At 39.9% G+C, this 21,087-nt stretch overlaps 1 protein-coding gene across 1 annotated transcript in view; it reads right to left on the bottom strand.

Moving 5' to 3' along the window:
* ADGRV1 (adhesion G protein-coupled receptor V1) overlaps positions 1–21,087 on the bottom strand; it is a 1,990,932-nt gene that overhangs the window by 949,163 nt on the left and 1,020,682 nt on the right. Inside the window, exons 67-68 of the mRNA XM_085632468.1 lie at positions 9,947–10,166; positions 1,978–2,217 (exon numbers count right to left, since the gene is read on the bottom strand). Coding sequence (XP_085488594.1) covers positions 1,978–2,217; positions 9,947–10,166 — 460 coding nt within the window. The remainder of the gene's footprint in view (positions 1–1,977; positions 2,218–9,946; positions 10,167–21,087) is intronic.

Below are 21,087 nucleotides of genomic sequence, written 5' to 3'. Positions count from 1 at the left end.
GGTAGCGAGGCACCACATTCCCAAGGGACATATGGGATGTAGTGGACTAAGACAAGAGACGTCTATCAATGCTAGAGCTGTTCTCTGTCATCTGACAGAGGTGGGATGCTCAAATAATATTAAGTGAAATATTGCAAATTAGTTATCACTTTTAAAGCTAAAATATTGTGTTTTAATGTAGGACATTTTCATCACAGCTGTTCATTGCTCTTCATCTTTACAGGCAAGCACCTTTGGATTTAGATACAGTTACTGACTGTGTGCCTGACCTAGATCTTCAAAGTCTTGCAGTCATTAGAGGGCAATTAAATAAGGTGTATTTTGTTAGGAAGCATAGTTTGAATACTAGCGAACCTCATCGCTATTGGATTATTTTAAAATGTACCTGATTGCCAGTTCTTAATCCTGAATTTCAGCTCAGTTTTTTCCTTCACATTACCTTTGGCATGTTGATATTGCTCTCTGTTCAAAACAATGCTTGACTAGTTGACTGAATCCACAGAACAACACTATGGTACTGTTACAGGTATTATATATAGTCTCCATTTATGATATACTTTTCAGCATAGCATCTTTTTAAAAAGGTGGTTTGACCATATTTTTCACTAACATGAGAAAATGCCACACACACATTTATTTTTGATAGACATTGTTGTTCTGTAGTCTGCACTGTTAGTTCCAGGGACACACATACTAGAACACAATGTCATTGCTTTATTATGTACTCGTAGGAGATTACTCTTTTTCCCCAGACTAAGGGCCTGATTTTGATCTCAGCAGATAGGTTACTGCATCATAACAGTGACCAATACATCTCATCCACCGAAATATAAATCTCATAATATCATATAGGATTTATATTTCAGTGGACAGGATATCTGTTACCGTTGTCACAAGGTAACCCGTCTGCGAGATATAAATCAGGCCCTAAGTAAAGATGTTTTTCTACGTCTCTAGCAGAATTAGATGAGGCCATCCTTTTATTATTTAAATAGCATCCATTTTGGATTCAGTGAGAGGAACTTCACACCGGATTTATCATGAATTCTACATAGAGCACTAAATGAGAGGCAGCTCCGCAGGCCCAGACATTCATCCTAAGAAGAAAGATAGCTGTGCAAGCAGAGAAGTGAGTATGCTTGCACACTCAAATGGAGTACATTTGTTAATGCACTGAGGCCATCTTCTTGAGACATTACACCAAACTATGGGGTTCGATCATTTCAGGGGTATTAGCAACAGATAGGAGTAACATTAGAGACAAGTAACATGGTTACATTGTTTGTGTTTTTCACCATTCTAATAATGCTTATAACAATGATGTGTCTCATCTGTTTAATTGTCCCAGTACATGTTTTACTTACAAGGCTGAGATCTTTTCAATAAACATTTGAAAATGTATTATTGTGTCTTCTCTTTGTTAAACTTTGGGCATGCAAAAGTGAGAAAAAGGGTTAGATATGATTTCACAAATTCCTTAGGAATATGAGTGGCCAAGTTCAAGGTTTCCGACAGCATCTATAACTTTGTAAGTTTTGGAGTTTAGATGCGCTAATATGAGCTAACCCAACTACTATTTACTGATAATGTAAGAACACTTAATCCCTATATTAGGAAATGTGTTGCTTTAGGACACAGGCCTACTAAATCTGTTGAAACCTCATAACAGTATATCAATTTACACATATAAATCGAATTTAATCTGATATACATGTGGTTTATTAGATTGTATTCTGAATGAATGATAGAACAGATTGATGATTTGCCTCAGTTTAACTTTAAGTTGCAGGAGTAGATGTTTAAGCAAAGACAAGATATTCAAATATAGCCATCACAATAAGGCAATACATCCTTTTATTTGATCAGTTAACGCTTCTCTTTCCACTACCATCTACAAATAAAACGCTAAAAGTCAAAGATGTGAAAGAAAAGCAGTTACATGACTTGACACATTGTCTTATTGTAAAGGACACTCACTATGATGGTGATATTCCCTGATTTCTGATCAATTTCACTCTCTCCTCGCCCAACACGTAATTTGACAGTAAAAGCTTCCTGGACTTCAATTTCTGTATGAGGATAGATCTCCAAGCGTATGATTCTCACACCTCCCTCTCCATCATTGAAGGAGAAGGAGCCGTTCACAGGATCACCAATGTCACTGTTCAGGGGTGGCAGAATGTCTCCAGAATTGGGTCCTAAGATGTTCCAAAGTATCTGTGAAAGACAAGTTCAAATATATATCAGTAGACTGACTACCAATATCAAATAACACCAGTGTAAACACAGTCCAAGAGAAACATCATACTAAATAGCACATTCACTTATATTATACTTTATGTTTTCCTTCAAGACAGCAAACTGACGCTAAATTTCTAAATATGGAGAATGAGCATGATATAGTTGACAGGGTATCTTATATCAGCTAGTGAAACCAATTTAAAGAATGCACCTTGAAAATAGTCACAGATTTGTTTTTTGATAGGTGTGCAGAGAACGAATTACCATTTGGGTTTGTGCGGCACATTATATGCGTGTCTGCCAAAATAATTTTTCAAAAGCATGTGCATCTCTTGTTCTGGTTGATAAAAAAGGGAATTTCATGTTTCTGTGACTTTTTACTTTTTATTCTCATTGGACTAAAACATTTCAGAATAAGTCAGACCCCCCTCCCCCGATACTGTGCATAATGTAATCTATTCGAATGGACCATTGACTGAAATTATGTGGATGCAATGGAGAAGCTGATCATTGTACCTATAATCTGCATGGAAAGAGACGATGGTCTCACCCTTTGAGTCACTCTCAATGCTGCCGTAGGCTGAATCCCAAAAACTCAATCAGGATCCGATTACTTAAGTTTTCGGCTAAGGCTTAATCAATGCAACTATGCCCACAAAACTGACTTCGTAAAGGACAGTACTAGACTACTGAGTCTTTAATATCATGCTACTATGGTATTATTGCAAAAAAGCAACAATCAAAATATCAACAAGGTGAGGATTAGTTTACTATACCTAACTGCAAGTTATGAAGATGTCTATACATATATATACTTACTGTCTCAATATTTTGTTTGTTGATATTTTCGCTACCTTATTAAGGTAGTACAATATTAAAATCTCGATATTCGGACGTACAATCTGTAAGGCGTCATACTCTAGTATTGTGGTGAGAATACCAAAAACAAATTCTGCATTGGACTTAATGATATAAAATCTACACCAAATGGGACAATATTTTGAATAATACTTAGGGCAGAATGAATGTCAGCCAATATTTTAGACAGCATCATTCTGACATAAAATCCCTGTTACCTTAACTCAACAAATTATATCTTTATTGCAGAGATCTGAAAATATTCTTGCAGGACGAAAGTCTGAATCTCACATTTACCTATATTAGGTGTTTCTGTAGTGTCACACATATCCCTTTGTAGCAACCCTATGGAAGTACAATTTAGTTGGGTGATTGACAATGTCAATAATGATGAGGCTGCGGCCAGGTAAAAACAATCCTAGTTACATTTTTCAATCTCATTCATTAGCAGAGATGCATGTCCCTATCAGTCTGAGAGATAATTCAGTAATGTCGCACACTTCCCAAAAACGTATGTGTTATTGCGATAAGGAACATACCAATTTGGAGATTTTACCATACATTCACTCACTGTTAAACACTCACTGCCATGTTTTTCATAATCTAAAGTCACAATCTCCTATGTTAAAGGACCTATTTACACCCACAATCTATCTGAATGAATTCTACTTTCTGTTCTGCTAAGATTTTATTTGCACATTATCATAAATGTGATTAATCCATAGAGGGGATCCTGTGAGTGAGGTATATTTACTCCCTATGGAAAGTTTCCATCAAACAGGGTTCTGTTCTCACATTGTCTAAATAATCAGCAGAAAAACCTGAAAGTAACTTGCGGGCAATAGCAGCAGGGAGTAGTAGCTTCTACTCAAAGAGAGGGCTAATGTAGACTAAATACATTATTTGCTTGCTTCATTTGTAAGCTCACTGGGCGTTGCTGCCTGCTGTCCATGTACAAGGTATGCAACAACGTCCCACAGATATAGCAGCTGCATGCCGTTAACAACTTTTTTTAAGAATTCAGTGTTACCGCAAAACATCAGTCTTTCGACATGACCGAAACATTTTGTGTACACAATGCTTCATTAAAATTGGTGGTTCCCATGCGGAATCACAGATAGATTGGACTTTTTATTCTAATTTGCCAGAAATAGCAGAGCGATCAATACTGCAGCAAGTGCATGAATACTGGGACACAGGAGCGTGAGGGGCCACTGCACTTCAAATAGATGCTGCTTTTTACTACAAAACCAGGGATTGGTTACTTGCTCAGGCCCATGGAGTGCTTTCTACAACACTGCTAAACAGTAATGGGTTTCTAATAATCCCTAGGTTTCGAACATTATTGAAGATTCTAAGATGAACCCAGCTGAATTCTATACAGGATTGACAGGGCCATTTCTTTTAAATGCAGCATTGCTGGACTGTATCCAAATGCCTCATATTTCACTAAATGCCACTATTCAAGTTAAAGTGAGGGCAGCACCCTTTTCACAGTCAATATTTGTCATGCAAGTGAAGAGAGGAAAACACACAAAATTATCACTAATCTCTGGAGAACTCTTGTTAAGCTTCCTCACGCTTTAGGCCTTGCAGTAGTTGGCATGGAGCACCTGTTATGCTTGGTTTCAGATCTAAATTGGAGTGATTGTTCATAGCCCATTGTACTTAATAGTCTGAGATAAAGGAAACCATGAAAACAATGTAACCCATCTATAAGTGTTTTTCACTAAATTATAAGATAATGCCAAGGTAGAGGAATTGCCTAACTTCTGGTACTAGTACCCAATTTAGGACTAGCACTTGTGGAACGGGCCATTATTCACAATAAAACATTTCTGATTAGTTTCCATTAGTTGTACGCATTTAAAGCTGGCAATAAAGAACTCTGATAACACCAGCCATCTATGTGCACCCAGAGCATAAAAGTAGGTGGGAAGTCAGTTTCCATCCATTTTTACCCTTTGCACAGAACTCTAAATAGGCTCCTAAATTAAAAGGGTCCTTTGTCCAGGCAGCTCATGCCGCTGATGCTATATGGCCACGTCTCTTTCCTGCCTCGCTCAGTCCCAATGTTTTGGAGAGTACCATGGTTGAGCTCATACAAAGTTACGTAACCCAGTATCCTAAGAAGCAAAGAGCAGGCTTCAAGAGAAACCTTAGGCTTACCCCCATCATCTATGGCAAAAGCAATAGACTTCTCTCTGAGAAAAATGAATGTGAAGTATTTAAGTAGTATCAAAGCAAAAGTAAAGTCAAGGACCGGCTTTTGATAAAAATAAATATACAATTTAGGTTTTGGGGCAGGAATGCTCATGCATGGCAAATGGAGCATGCACCCAGGCTTAAAGTATTCTTTAGATTGGATCTCTGTAGGTTTTGTGTTTCCGCTGGAGCATGCCAACCATCATGTGTGTTTGCCACAGTGATTATGTGTAATCAGCTTGAGAACCAGAGCGATGCACTGTCGTCCAGAGTGGCACTCAAAGTCCTCACCTTTTCTTTGAAGAGTAATCATAAAAAACTCCAATTATTAATAAGTCTTTGGGTGGTAGCATTTTTGAAGATAGTGGAAGAGAAGGCCTTTTTACTGATACATTTATGAGGAGGGTGCTTACTGTCCTCTTCTGTTTTAAGTTGCCAGCCAGTGTACATTTTACCCAGGTCCTTTGCTTGGGCCATGGTGCATGGATAATGATTGCACGCTTTCTCTAACTACTGTTTGAGGAGCATGGAGTGTGCAAGTGTGCTTAATTGTATGGAGACAAGAATCCCTTTCATAACTACTGCAGATGAGTGGCCTGCAAGATGAAGGTCAGAGCTGGTCACATCTGAACCTGCCTGACAGAGATGTGAATTGGAACTAGCTCCCAGTATATTCCTGATTTCACTTGAAATGGACCAGACACCACTGATCCGTGGGTGGGGATCAACTGGTCTTTATATGTGCAGCTGGGCCTCCAGCCCACTCCTGTGATGCAGAAACATGTAATGGCTAGACGGGGAAGACATCTCCTCTTATATGCCTTTATTCTAGATCTCTTGACAGGGACACCAAGCTCCACCTGTTTTACTGGCAGATCCGCAGATCAATATTTGTATAGCCGAGCAGTCCCCGTGGAAGGATATCATGTTCTTTCCCCCAGACAAACCCAAAACCGAAAAGTGCTCTGTAATACAGAGCTTAGTCTGCTAGTAGAGATAAATATATTGTATGATCCCCAGGTCAGTGTTCGGGGGATTTCCCACCGAGAGATGTCAAAGATCCACACATCCTTGTGCTGGTGTTCCATGGCTGGTGTCTTTGGGAGTATGGGAGACTGTCTCCTTTTCAGGTGGGGTACCTATCTATCAATGAGGAAAAGAGAGTACTTGTGGTATCTCTCAGGAAAGAGCTGCCTGGAAGAGTGACAGCCCCACATACATGAAGAAATAAAGGCGCTGTGCAAGGAAGACTGCAAAACAAGGCGAGGCACTGAGTAAGAAGTTAGGGACGGTGCCATCTGCCCAAACTTGTGGTGGCCTCCTGCTTCCATTTTGCCCATTGCTGTACAGCCCAGCCATATCTCCCCATAGCCCCAAGGCCTACATTTGGATCCAATAACACTGAAGGGGAGACCTCTTGTGAGGTTGGTCACATGAGAGTCAACTCTCACCACATGGGCTGCACTGTCCCAGAGATTGTAACAGCAAGGCCTTTAAAATTAAGCTATGGCATGGCTGCTAAACAAACCATCACCTAGACAAAGAACCAGGGTGTACTGCAATCTCTCATTTGCACCCAAGGTGTATGATCGCAAGAGGATCATGCCGCACAGTCATCAGGCCTCAGATATAATACCCCAGCATGGTCTCATGGAACTGCCTCGATACCCCAACTTTAAGACCTGACTTTCAGAGCTGATCTCTTTGGTCTCGATCTCTTTTGGGTGGTGGATTGTTCCTGAACTTGAGCACCCTTCATGGAGGCCATTCACACAGGTTCACACCTGCCTATGACCTGAGCAGCAGCTGTCATTCCCCCAGCATCACCATAGCTACGCTTGTCTCACTCTCCCAGTGCAGGGTACAATGTTCTAATCGAATTGGATTGTTCACATGGGCAGTACAGCAGCACAGACAGCTGAGAGCACATGGACACACCGGGCATGGTGCTGCCCTTGATCAATCAAATAGTGAGCTCTGACTTAAAAGAATAAAGAGATTGTGCATATTGAAAGCCTAGAATGGCACCTAAGCAGTTCTGAGTCTGCAGGGTGGGTGGTCATTGAAGTTGGGAACCTAGGACTGAAGGAAGCGCTGCTATAGGCACTAAAGATTTTAGTGTCCAACAGGGCAGCTTAGCCATAGACAGACAGTGACTGTGGGAGCTGGGTCTGTTTGCAAGGATACAGGAAGTCCTGAAACCATTTGGGGCTTATCCTCTGCGATGAGCCACAAACGTCTGCTTGCTCTAGTTGAACTGCAGTCACCTCAAACTATGTTATTTAAAAAGATGTATCGTGTTGTGGGAAAAATATAGTACTTTTCTTATTATAACACTAAACACTAGTAAGACATTTATTATGTGTTATTTACCTTGAACTGATTTCTGTATCTCTACCCCTTGTAACACATCCTTGAGCTATCCTCGAAATGTCCTGCTTTACTACTCTGAGAATTTAAGTGCTAAAAGGGTGTACTTGTTGGTTGGTTTGTAGGTAAGGACCCAGGGAGGCAGAGTGAAATTACTCCAGTTTAACAAAATTGGAGCCAATAGCCTCGTTCTGCCCTGTGGCCTCCGAACTGCCTCCAGCAATAAGTAGATAACCATCAAAATGGTAAAATCAGTTAAGTGATAAAAATGTACAATATGCAACAACAGGAAGGTAAAAATCAAAGAAAGGCTATGGGGTGAGAGTGACCAGGTTCAAAGGGACTTTTCAGGTCAAGCTTGTTGGAGTACCATTGGAGCACCGCTTGGGTAAAGTTTAAAGGCTCACCACAGTTAACAGTTTAACCTTCAGACACAGAGCCTGATTTAGACCTTATCGGATGGGATACTCCATTATAAACGTGACGGATATCCCGTCCACGGTATTACAAGTGCCATAGGATATACTGCACTTATAATACAGCAGAGGGGATATCTGTCACGCTTGTGTCGGAGTATCCCATCCTCCATGATCTAAATCAGGCCCTTACACTCTCAGATATTTGTCAAATTTTTCAAGTGAAGCAAGTAAGAACACTGTGGTTAAGGAGTGGTCTGGATATGGGGAATTTATTGTCTTGCTGCCAAACTCAGCTTTGAAATAAAATTTAATGAACAGGACCAACTTAAAAGATGTAGCTCTCCTGTAGGTAATTTTGCTATCTGGATCACATGACCATCTTTTACTACTTACGCTCTGCTTGTTTGGACATAGGGGGTCATTTAGACCCAGATTAATGCCCCCAACCCACTAGGCCAGCAGAGGCTCTGGCATCAGCTTCCTGGTGAAAGAATGCATTTTGTATTTTGAAACTCATTGTCTATGTGATGGAGATCTCACTGCCTTGATAATAGCTGCTGTTGCAGAGATTGTTCTATAGGCCAGTGGTTCTTAACCTTGTGACTTGTGTGGACACCCACTTAATCATTACTGGAATCCAGGCACCACCACCGAGTCATTACGTGAATTTGGGGACCCCCCACTGACTTATTATTGGTAACCGAGGACACCGCCCTAAGCAATTTCAATGATTTAAACCACAAAACAATGCACAAAATACAGAAACACTAATGAGACAAATACACAAATTATGACATATTTTATTTAATTCATAAACAAATATAAATACAAAAATCTAATTTGTTAATTTTAAAAGGATGGTTGGAGCTATTCTAAATTTAATTGAGCCTACTATACTATATCCATACTATATTCTGTGTAATGCACTCCTGCTGCTGCCTCGAATCAATCTAAGGATACCAGCTTATGTTTTTTCTCTCCAATTTCAAATTTCTTCACATTCACAGAACGTTTTAAAACTATCAATTACAAATGTGGTTCTTTAATAACATACATATTATTAATCTGTTAACATTATTTCATTTTCTAACAAGTCATGGACCCCCTGAATAGGCTTTGCGGACCTCTAGGGGTCCCCGGACCACAGGTTAAGAACCACTGCATAGGCTATCCAAGCCCAGAGAGTGGGGAACAACTTTCTTAAAAATGCACCAATTCATTAGATGTTTAATAAATTACTGTGAGAACGAATTTTCTAGTTCTCCCCTAAGTCAAATTATGGGAATGTGAGTTTTATAATTCAAGCAGACATTTTTAAAAATAGGGAGATTTGTGAAGCCCCTGAAGAACATCGCAATTTCACACCCTGCTACCGCAGGGACATGGCAGTTTCATGTTTAGAATTATCTAGGCAACTGAGCCATCTAGCCGACAAAGCACTACTTTCAGATAACTTAGTTAATGTTAGAAGCAGTCAGAGATCATAGCAGATGCACCGTGAGACCTTCGGCTGTGTCCCAGTGCCCAGTATCTAAAATGTAATTGAATACGGTCACAAAAATGGGCAAACCATGCAAGGAAGATGACGTTTTCAATCGATTTTCTTTGTTCTGAGGTTTTAACATTAATGTGCTATGGGGGGGTTGGTTGTGCATACTTGATCCGGTATTGAAAAGTATTATTGAACTTTCACTCTTTCCCCTCCTTTGGGCTAGTGACTCCCACACGCATCTATTAATTTATTTGTCCCAATACTTAGCTACTCATGATGCTCTTGAAAGAGATGGAAATATTGACGCATCATTAAACAATCTGTTTTAAACAAAATACATATTTGAACAGTTTATACATACCTGAGAGTCTCCTAGTAGCCCTCCGGTTCTCTCCAGTACCAAAGATAAGATCACTGATGTATTAGGGTTGGGTATGATTATTCGACTTTGATTAAGAAATCGCACCACTCCATTGGGAGAGTCACTTTTGGCGATAGTGATTTGGCTCACCAGATTGAGCCCAAGTATTGCACCACCAGTTGCTCCAACCAAATGGATTTCAAACAACTCAGCAAATTCCCTAAAGAAAAGAATCAAAATACACGTATGAGAATTATGGTCAGAGAGTATGAGTATTGAAATCAGAAAATGTCTTCACAGTCTTTAATGAAGAGGTAGTGCGTGGAACCTGAACAGCAGAACATGTGTGAAATAATTATTAGTTCCATATTTAGAAAGAAGACTTTTAGGACAGACTTCGATATTGACAAGTAACACGTCTGTGCAAGTGTTTTCCATATTCATCTAAACTAAATGAATTTTCCCTTAATGTATATTGAGGTAGAATACTAATATCTTAACCAAGAAAAAACTCAGTGAAGAAATGTTCGAGTGCATATTGTGGCAAATATATTAGCCATTTTCTAACAGTGTTAAAGCTTCCCCTTTTCCTATCTATATTAGATCGTCAGTAATTGCAGGGGCATCACTGTTCCCACTTTGCAAACTGCATTGTCTTGATCTTTTCATGGCTCATGCCATTTTGATAGAAAATAATGTATTCATTTTAAGATAATTGTAGGAAAATCATTTTATAGGAGTGTTAGTGCAAGTGGAACAGTCCTTCTATTCCAAAAGAAAACAAGAATTGGCAAAGTCAAAAGGCCTGGCCTTTTTGACCTATAGCACACAGTATGTCATTCATACATGTCTAAATTACTCTTTCACTTACGCATACAAAATAACATTAAATGCACAATGCTTTTATACACACAAACAATTGAGAGCATAGTGGTGGTGGCAGAAGTGGAAATGGTGGTAGTAGTAGTGATGGTGACAGAAGTGGTCATACTTGAGGTGGTGGTAGAGGTGAAGGTGGTAATTATATTAGTAGTGGAGATAGTGGTGGTGATGGTCAAGAGAGTGGTTCTGATGGTGGCTGTATGAGCAGTAGGGTGATGGTAATGTTCACATTAGTGGTAATGGTGATGGTGTAGTTGTGATAGTGCTGATGATGATAGTTGTAGTAACCGTGGTAGTTGCAGTGTTGATGGTAGTGATTGTGAGGATAGGACTAGTGGCAGGAATAATGGTGATGGTTGTGTTGATGTTGGTGGATTCCTATGGAGATGATAGTGATATTGTTGATTGTAGTTGTGATGTAGGTAGTGTTCTAATTGGAGAGAGTGGTAATAGTGGGGATAGTAGTGGTGGAGGTGCTGTAGTGCAGGATAGAGAGTTACTACTTAAGCACAGGATCAGAAAAGCAGTAGGTGGCTATTGGCAAGATAGAAGGGTGCTGTGAGAGCCCCAGAAATAAATAGTAGGTGATGTTGCAGAACTGGAATAAGGTGCAATTAGAGACGTAAACAGGTACATGTAGGAATTGGAACAAAGTGCTTTGCATGCTGGATCCTGTAGGACTAGCTGAAGTGTTGTACTGGTGTCATGACACTTCCACTTTCCAGTAACAACTACACATTTGTTGGGTAACATAAACTTTGGAATGGAATGGTGCCAGATTGGTTCTGTGCACCTCTTAAGGATATGTTGTCCTATAGGCCAGCTAGCTCACAGTGCCACCATAAGCACCCCTAAACCTAGACAGGTAGAAATGGCTTGGGCAACCACAGAAAATGACAACCATGACCCCTTCCCTGCTCCCCCCCGAAATCGTGGTAACAGATTTTGAAACCTTTTGCTCAGTCACTCGTACTCTTTCTCTGAGAAATATACAAAGACTACACAGAGGAGTGTTTCCAATATTTATTGAACCATTGTGATTCTTGTATAGAATATGTGCTGCAATGATCAGTAGACATAAGCAGATGAATGTAATTAGCAGTATAAGGACAGTGAACAGAATCTAAAGTTCAAACCTCTTGCTAAAACAAAGTATATATGCAAGCATATAAAACAATACCTAGATAGCGTACTCCTACTATGCTTTCCCTAACCTAAGTGTCTAGGGTGTGTGTGCATTCTGCCAAGAATACACGATTAGATGATCCAGCCCCCATTACCTGAAGGGAAAGTTTGTAGGTCCCCGTCTTCATCACAGGTTGGACATCCCTCCTCGCAGAAAGATCAGCACACAGCTGGGCTGAGGTTTCAGTATGTAGTGGCCTCGCAATGGCAGCAAGTGCTCCACTGCCCCAACGGCGAAATGCTTGTTTATTTACAACAAAAAGCATGCTTGCGCCGAACCGAGACCTTAGTCAGGCTGCCATTGTTTATGTTCTATAGATAGCTGCGTTGCAGCATGGACGAACAACAGCAATCACATTCGCACTATGTATGACCAGGCCTTGTAGGAGATTGTACATTTGCTTACAAAGTGGAATTTGTAAGCAAATGTAGTTTTATGGAAACTAATCCTGCACTGTCACGCAAATGTGTGTCAAAAGTCATTGTGTGAAGGAAAAGGCAACTTAGGAAAAGGTGTGGATGTAAAAATGGCAGTGTATCTCACCAGGCCTAACAAGCCCCATGACATTAGTATTAGGTGCTTTCAGAGCTGCATACAAGTTCTTACTCTAATGGTATAATGAGAGTGTGGCTGCTGGATAGTCCAGCTCTGGCTTCACTTCCAGCCAAATCTCAGGAAACTGCCCTAGAATTTCCACTGCATCACAGTGGAGAGTGTCAAAATAAGTGCAGCATCATCTTGGCTTTTAACGCAGATGTGTTCAGGGCATACCAGACATCAGCAACTTCAATAACAGAAAGATAAGCAATGGAAGGAGTAGGTGGAGCATTTCATGTTAAGAAAAGCAACCTTAGTGCCACCAGTCAGAATTTAATTTGATCTGGTTTCAAATGTAATTTATTACTGCTCTCTACAAATATCATGCAATAAAATAAATGATCCTGGATGCACATGACCAATAAACCATTTAAATAACTGCTGGGTGTCATAGCACCTTAGGTTACATACAATGTGGAATAAGGGTCTCTGTTAGTATATAGTTAATTGAAAGTCTTTTTATTTGTCATGTATGAACATTGGAAATAAATCAAGTGTGTAGTGATGTTTATTGATGTGCCTGTGCACATAATTCAGATTCTCATCATAGTAAATAAAGGTCCATTATTTTCACAAATCTGTTTTTGAAAATGTGCTGATCCTTGTTATTGGGAAAAGCTCCTTGGCTTGCACCACAAAGGTTGCAGTTAAAAGAAAACCATCCTAACCACTTATGACACAAAACTCCTAAAGTTTCGGGTTTGTTAATATGTGTTTAATAGTAAAGAATTACCTTCCCTCCTATGTATGAACATTTGGACTAATTCAAGAGACACACACATCACCTGCAATGTAAGATGTTTTGCGATGTTTATTTTCTTACCTATGCAGGCAATAAAGCCTTTCAGCGTTGCAAATAAACACTTCTGTATATTTTTCAATCTATTTATTAAATATTATCTTAAAATGAATATTGCAAGTGAAGGTAGTGGATAGCTATTTTTTATACATTTTGCACCAACACAATATTATAACATAAACACAATAATGCCATTTGTAGAAAGAAGTTAAGTTAATTTACGTTTATATTGACTATAGTTAATGTAGGCATACATTTTCAAATGGCTAATTTTGTTTTCCATGTTTTGTCTTATTTTTTAGTTGTTTTGTCCGAGTGGACTTTGTGCTGAATTGAATAATTCAGTGTCCTTTAATGCTTATCACTTATACTTGAAGTGATTATTGTGCTTATTGTTCATAGTTCAAGTTAGGTTATCAGATTTGTCGAAATCCAAGTTCCTGGAATAGATATATTTAACTGAAAGATAACTGTTGAGGTTGAGGTGTTGGACTGTATGGTGTCATGACCGCGCCAAAGATAGGGATATATTAAACTTGTACTGTGAGCTTGTACTAACTGAGACTGGTCTTTAGTTCATCCTTTGTGCACAGGAGTAAATCACACTAGGTTCCCGCTTCTACAATACTCACTTTGTGTGTTTGATAGTACCAGGAGTATACCGTTTCCCTATTTCCCTTAGAACAATTGCCGGTTTTATTTTCCTTTAGGTAAAGCAGACAAGGATCGTTGTATTTCTGCTATTTTGTTTATGTGAAATAAATCAGAGTGAAGTCAAAATCGCTGTGTGCTATATTGTGAGTTACATCATTATGTGCTGCTCTGAAAAGGGTTGTTTAGCTTTGGGTGCCACACTGAGATTAGTAATTACGTCATTTGGTGTTGCACTGAAGTTAGTTAGTCCCATTGAGTCATGCTAGGATTGGGTATTTGTGCTGTTAAATACCACATTGTGATTAGCTGAAAACCATTTGTCATTTCAGTTTGGGATTGACAAATTCTGTGTTTATATTGCGTGAGTAGTGAAAGTTAAATTCTTTAAGAAAATAAGAGCTAAGCTGAGAAACAATGATGTACCTATTCAATAGGGGGAGAAAGCTCCTCCAGAGGACCAACATGTGTGAGATATGGCCCCTAATGTCAGACTTCATACATGTGTTCTTGGTTTCCCTTGTATGGCACATTCAATGTGAGAAAAATTGAAAATTTGAGAAGAGCGATGATTTAAACCCTCAATCAAGACCTGTACAGGTTGAAGCATTGGACACATGGTAACATGCTGTGCACAAAAGGGAGAAGCAGGAATATAAAACGCAAACTAGATATAAAATCTGCAGTTGAATGTAATCAAGATAGATCTCAAGTCAACAGTGGTGGCCAAAGAGCATGCCTGACAGTCTGGATGTTTAGCCTGAGTAAAGGAGAAATTGGAGGTGCAAAAGGTATGAGAAGGAAGTGGGGATGACAAGCGATATAGGGATACAAATGATGAATTCTAAGATGATTTGTTGAATTCTTGACCACCTCCAAATAAGCTCAACCTGTAGTGAAGCATCTTCTTCAGTTGGGGGCAGCAGGGGAGGCGACAGACCCAGCAGAATGTGCAAATGCACCTTTGGAGCAGGGATCCTCAGAGGGAGGTCTACATCCTGCCACTTTGAGTCCATCTCTGGATATCCCTATTATATCTCTTGTCACGAAAGCATTAGTGTGGGAATTACAATGTAATTCAGAAGGTATCCCTCCAAAGAGATTAATGATGTAAAATTAAGAGCAGAATTTGAAGAGCTTGTAAAGGGGCTCTTGAACTAAACTTGGTAAACTACATATAATAAGGCTGAACTCATGTTTTTGAGCAGTGACGCTGCAAGATACGCTAGTGAGACACTTGCCAGTCTGGAAGAGTTGACTGAGAGTTTGGGATCGATTTGACTGGAAATAAGAACTTTCAGAAGAATTTCAAGATGGTGATGAAGGATGAAGAATTAAAGAAAATGAGATCAACAAGTTTGAAAGTGTAAGATAAAGAGTAGGTGGAATGCATTAGAGAGTGAGGGAAAGTACAAAAGTAGAAGAGTCAATGGTAAAAGCATGAAGAGAAGAAGAAAAGGTGAGAGAGAGAGAGAAATAATTGATTAAGAGACTGGAGAGCTCCCATTTATGGAGGTGCACAGAGGTGTGTACGTTCATGTGCCCTAGAATCCCTCTGATCTTTTTTCATTCACAAATCAGTTTCTGAAGTTGAGAGACAATCCTGATAAATGGTCCATTGAGGTGGATAGGACTGTGAAAATCTCGAAAGAACTTTGGGTAGACTTGAATACATTTTATGAAATTGTGGTCTCCAAGAAATTGTGGGTAGAATGTAAAGCACTTGTAGATTAACCTGACGAAGAGCCACAGAGAGGCACCCAGACACATGCCCCTTCCCTTACTGCCATGGTCAAAATGACCAGGTGATTGCTCATTTGAAGACAAAGGTCATCCAGAAAGAGGTGCATTGACTCAAAATAACCAGACCTACTTAAGAGTCCAAAGAATCAGTGCATGCTCATCATGAGAGGTTGATGCAAGTTCTTAGACAGCATAGTGGTGTTGGCAATACGGAAAGGGAGAATTTTAGTGTGTTCCTTCCTCAGTTTATACTTGGTTTGCATCCAGGGATTAGTTTCCATATACAGCGGAATGTGATTTATTGGCAGTCTAGGTCTTTGGACACCGAGACACATGCACCTCTGCTACTGTCATGGACAAGTATGACAAGGTGATTGCTCATGTGAAGACAAAGGTCCCATGGAAAGAGGTAGATTGGCTCAAAATAACCAGACCTACCCAAATGTCCAAATAGTTTGCATGCTTATTATAAAAGGTTGATGCAAGTTTTCAGACTGCACAGTGGTGTAAAAAATCTAGAAAGGGGGAATCTTAGCTGGTTCCTTTCTCAGTTTACATCCAGAAATAGTTCCCATGTACAGCAGTATGTGATTTGTTGGCAGTTGACTCTGTGGATGAGATCCTTAGGTATGCAAAATACTGCAGTGAGAATTTAGAAGCAAAGCAGAGGAAGATTAAGAAGAAAATAATGCTAGCACAGGCTAAGTTGCAGCAGAAAGAATTTCAGAGCAGTATCATATGTGGCAGATCCAGGGTTTAGGGCTACTCCTGGAGTTGGTGCAGGGATGCAGGGAGTTAGTTTTCAAGGTGGTGGTCAGCTGGCACAAACAGGGAATGTTGCTTTCCAAGGGATGGCTGCTGACTTGAATGTAGGGATGAACATAAACATTATGAAGAAAACCATTGCTTGCCATATTTGTAACCAGGTGGGCCACTGGAAGCAAGAATGTATATTGAACCCAAATTGAATGCTAAATGATTTTCAAAAGCCGCGGCCCGTGGAGGGAGTTCCGTGGGGCGGAAAGGCGGGGCGGGGGAGGGGCAGCATGGGGGGTACTAAAAACCGGAATATGGATAATTGGAGGTAAGTAAACAATTAAATAAATAAAACGAATTTTGCAGCGCGCTCCTGCATCGCAAATTGCGATGCAGCGTGCGCTACGAAATTTGTTTTATTTATTTAATGCCCCTCCCCTCCTTTCCGCCCCACAGAACACCCTCCACGGGCCGCATCTGTTTTCAAATGCACAATATAAGAGGGTATGCTAAAGCAAAATATGCAAGTTCAAATATTATAGATTTCTGATGTGCCCCAAGCTCCAATGATGAAACTAAACATGGTAAACGGAAGGTACAGTTTGAATCCACATTCCAAGATTCAGCTAACCCTTTCATAATTGCTGACAACCTCCATCTGTTCACAGTTCTTACAGTTCCATCAGAATGGACCCCGATCACAATTATGGTGACTGGGAGGGGAGGAGGATTATGTGCTTGGTGCACTTCTAGAGGTAGACCAGAGTGGGCTATATAAGGATGGAGAGATGATTGGCCACCCCATATTATTTCTAATCACTACTGTGAGAATAGTAGCAGTCCCTAGCATATCCTCCTTTGGAAAACAAGTCCAAGTTGTAGGCATCTCTAATAGACAGAATACGAACCCAGTTTCAGCTAATGTTTCTGTAAAGAAGGTTCCCTTGAAAGGTACTCTCTATTTGCAATATGTGATTCAAGTCCCATCAATGTGTGGGGCAGGAATTTACCCTGCCAAATTAATTGTGTGATCTATTGCACACCTTATGTTGTGAAACTTCATACACTTGATGAAGATGTAGACTTTAAGTTGAAATCACAAGAAGCAACAGTTGGGTTGTTCCCAGTTTTAACCAAGGAAGGCTTACCTCCCGACCTATGATGTACGGTGAATGAGGAAGTCTGCAACTTTACAGGAACAGACCTTGGATTGATTATGAATGTCGCACCAGTGAGAACCACAGTAAGACCTAATGCAGAGTATCCGCAACGCCTCAATATAGCTTCACATTTAAGGTGGTGGCAAGAATTATGCCTGCCATCTAATCTATGTTAGAACAGGGCATCTTGAAGTCCTTGCATCTCACCAGTGATGATTTTGCAGAATCCGAATAAGAAATGGAGGATAGTTCAGGACCTCAGAACGGTGCATCAAATTTTAATTCCAAGTTGTCCCAGGGTACCGAATCCTGCTGTGATACTCTTCCAGATTCCATGTGATGCCAAGGGGTTCTCGGTCATTGATCTGCGTTGAGCATACTTTTCTATTCCTGTAGAATATTGGATTACTAGTATACTATTACTGAAACCCTACTCAAGCAGCAACCACAATTCCTGTCAGGGTGAAACACAAGCAAACCCCTTAAAATAGCCTGTGCTTAATCCTCTGGTAGCTTGGCACAAAAGCAGTCAGGATTAACTTAGAGGTAATGTGTTAAGTATTTATGCCAAGTCACAAATTATTGAATCACGCACTTCGTGGTACTCAAATTATAACAGTGTGTTTACTTGTTATTATGTTCATGGGCGTGCGCTGAGGTATCGTCCCCTAAACCCGGGCGTGTCCAAATAATTATGGTTGCACCTCCCCACTGGGGATTGTCCCTCAATGCGCACAGACAAAGGTCCAAAGATGACAAATTCACTCAAATAATCCAAAGTAATCCAAAATTGCAATCAATACTTCCTTTTAATATATTGTGCAATGGATTAAGCTGATTATTTTCATGAGGTCATTACATTGTTTTCATAAATCCATTAATAGTTGTCCATAGTGTTTTAAACACATTAATATTAGTCCCAATGCATTTTGGGCAGTGATACCGCCCTTCTCCAGGGGGTAATTTCCTAGGGAAAATAAGAGAGACAAAATGAGATGTCGAGATTCCTGCAAGTGATTAATGTGAGTATCCAAGTGGACGATCGGAAATAGAGTGGGTGATCAAAAAGGTCCAGTTTATATAGAGTGAAAGCCGGGTGTCGGGTGGACCATAGGCTGGAAAAATGCATGTTAAAGCTATCCAGTGTTAAGTGGAACAAAAACGAGTAACACAACATAAAACAAGTGCCCAAACGAAAACAAGAGTGCTCAAACGAAAAAATTACGTGTCATAAATGTGGTATGCGGATCAAAGGAAACGTGCCGCCGTGCCCAAGATTGCGGAGTGCTACGGATAAACGTTAGTGCGACAGATTAAATAAACACAAAAACGTTTCATAAGAATAAAGCTGCTGATTCTAGCGTGCTGCGGATGCGCATTGGTGCAATGGAATAAAGGCCAGATACGCTGGTCTGTACAGAACGCTGTCAGCGTACGAGAAGAATCAAAAGTGCAGCAAGTTACCAGGGTTACGTGTAGTTTAACGCATCTTGAAGAGGAAAAAAAAACTATGTTAACCGTAGAGTTATTCGAGATAAGGCGGCTTGTGATTCACGCCATATGTGTCCATGATAATGAAAAGCGAAAAGGGTACAACCAAGGAGAAAGTAAAGAGATATAATGGTCGCCATCTTGAGGAGGAGAAAAACGATGTCAACTGAATCAAGTGGCTTCAATATCTCGCACCTGGCTGTTGACTACACATAAGCGATCCACAGAAACATCTCGAACAGTCATTGTGACGAAATTCTCTACGGAGAGCAGGAACATCAAAAAGATCATATTAAGACACTGGCCAATGCTTCAAGTGGTACAAGACTTTAAAAACATTTTTTCAGATAAACCTCTATTTGTATATGAGAGAAGTAGGAACCTGGCGGAGTTACTCAGAGCACACAGTGCAAAGGCCCTGATTACGACACACAAAGGTACTATACCATGTCACAACTGTGGGAACTGTCACAATATCATCAAAGGAAATTTCACTAACCATCCGACTAAAGGCCATAACATTAAACTCTACACCACAGCCACATGTGACTCAAAAAATCTAGTATATCTACTCAAGACTAGATTAAATGAACACAAAAGCAACATCAGAAACAAAAACCCGAAATCCGTTGTGGCTATACATTTCACAAAGTTCAATCACAACATTAGCCAACTGCGGTTTTTAGTGTGTGAAGTCGTTGATATCAAAGAAGGGAAAGATAGCCGCAAATTTTTGCTACAACGCGAAACATTTTGGACCAAAAAGATGAACTCTTTGATGCCGCACGGCCTCAATGATCGAATTGAATACAGTTGCTTTCTGTGATTATCTTGACCTAGCTTGGCCTGTATTTACTATGCACACTGGACATTCTTGTACTGTTCCTCCCTCTATCCTTATTTATAACCGGTACTTTCGATCATTTCTTTTCCCTTTTTGGCTTTCTCAGTTAATTCTAATGGTTGCAATTTTCTCTGCTTCCCTTGTGCTCTCAATTTAATTCTTTTTCTTAACCCTCTTGGTTAATCGCAATTGCTGCATTTATAATTCTAATTTTAATCGTAATTTTTTTTGTTAATTTCCGAACGTTTCTCTTTAAATTCTTATTTTCCCTCCAACTGTGGATTTTCGATTCTCCCTTAACCATTTTCTTTCTTTAAATTTTTCTTTTTTCTTCTTTTTTCCAATTTTCCCCTTCATACTTTTCCTGTTTTTTCCAATGTATTCTTCTGCCATTTTGTTTTTCATTATCGTGCAACCATTTAAATTTTTTCAGTTGGCCATAGTATCATATTGTATGTACACACAACACGTCATGTTTGAATTTTTCTCACATGCATATTTGTTTTTTTTCTCAACACACATCCATGTAAGACGGTTCCCTCGTCTCATACTAATGTTGACATCGTTTTTCTCCTCCTCAAGATGGCAACCATTATATCTCTTTATTTTCACCTTGGGTGTACCCTTTTCGCTTTTCATTATCACAGGCGCATATGGCGTGAATCACTAGCCGCCTTATCTCGAGTCACACTATGGTTGACATCAGTTTTTTTTCCTCTTCAAGATGGCAACTGTTTCACTTGGGTACTGGTGCTCTCTCACTTTCTATTCTCTTCTCTTTTACTTCTGTTGTAACCTTTTCGCTTTCCATCACCATGGGTATACATGGCATCAATCATCAGGCGCCTTAGTTAGAGTTCAGCCATCGGTTGAGTGCGATAAACTACACGTAACCCAGGTAACTTGCTGCACGTTTGATTTTTCTCATACGCTGACAGCGTTATGTACAGACCAGGGTATCTGGCCTTTATTCCTTTGCACCAATGCGCATCCGCAGCACGCTAGAATCACCAGCTTTATTCTTATGATATG

The sequence above is a fragment of the Triturus cristatus genome, chromosome 2_1 (genome assembly GCF_964204655.1).
Source record: "Triturus cristatus chromosome 2_1, aTriCri1.1, whole genome shotgun sequence".
Lineage (NCBI taxonomy): Eukaryota > Metazoa > Chordata > Amphibia > Caudata > Salamandridae > Triturus > Triturus cristatus.
Note: the sequence above shows the minus strand (reverse complement) of the source record. Positions and strands in the feature narration are given on the sequence as shown.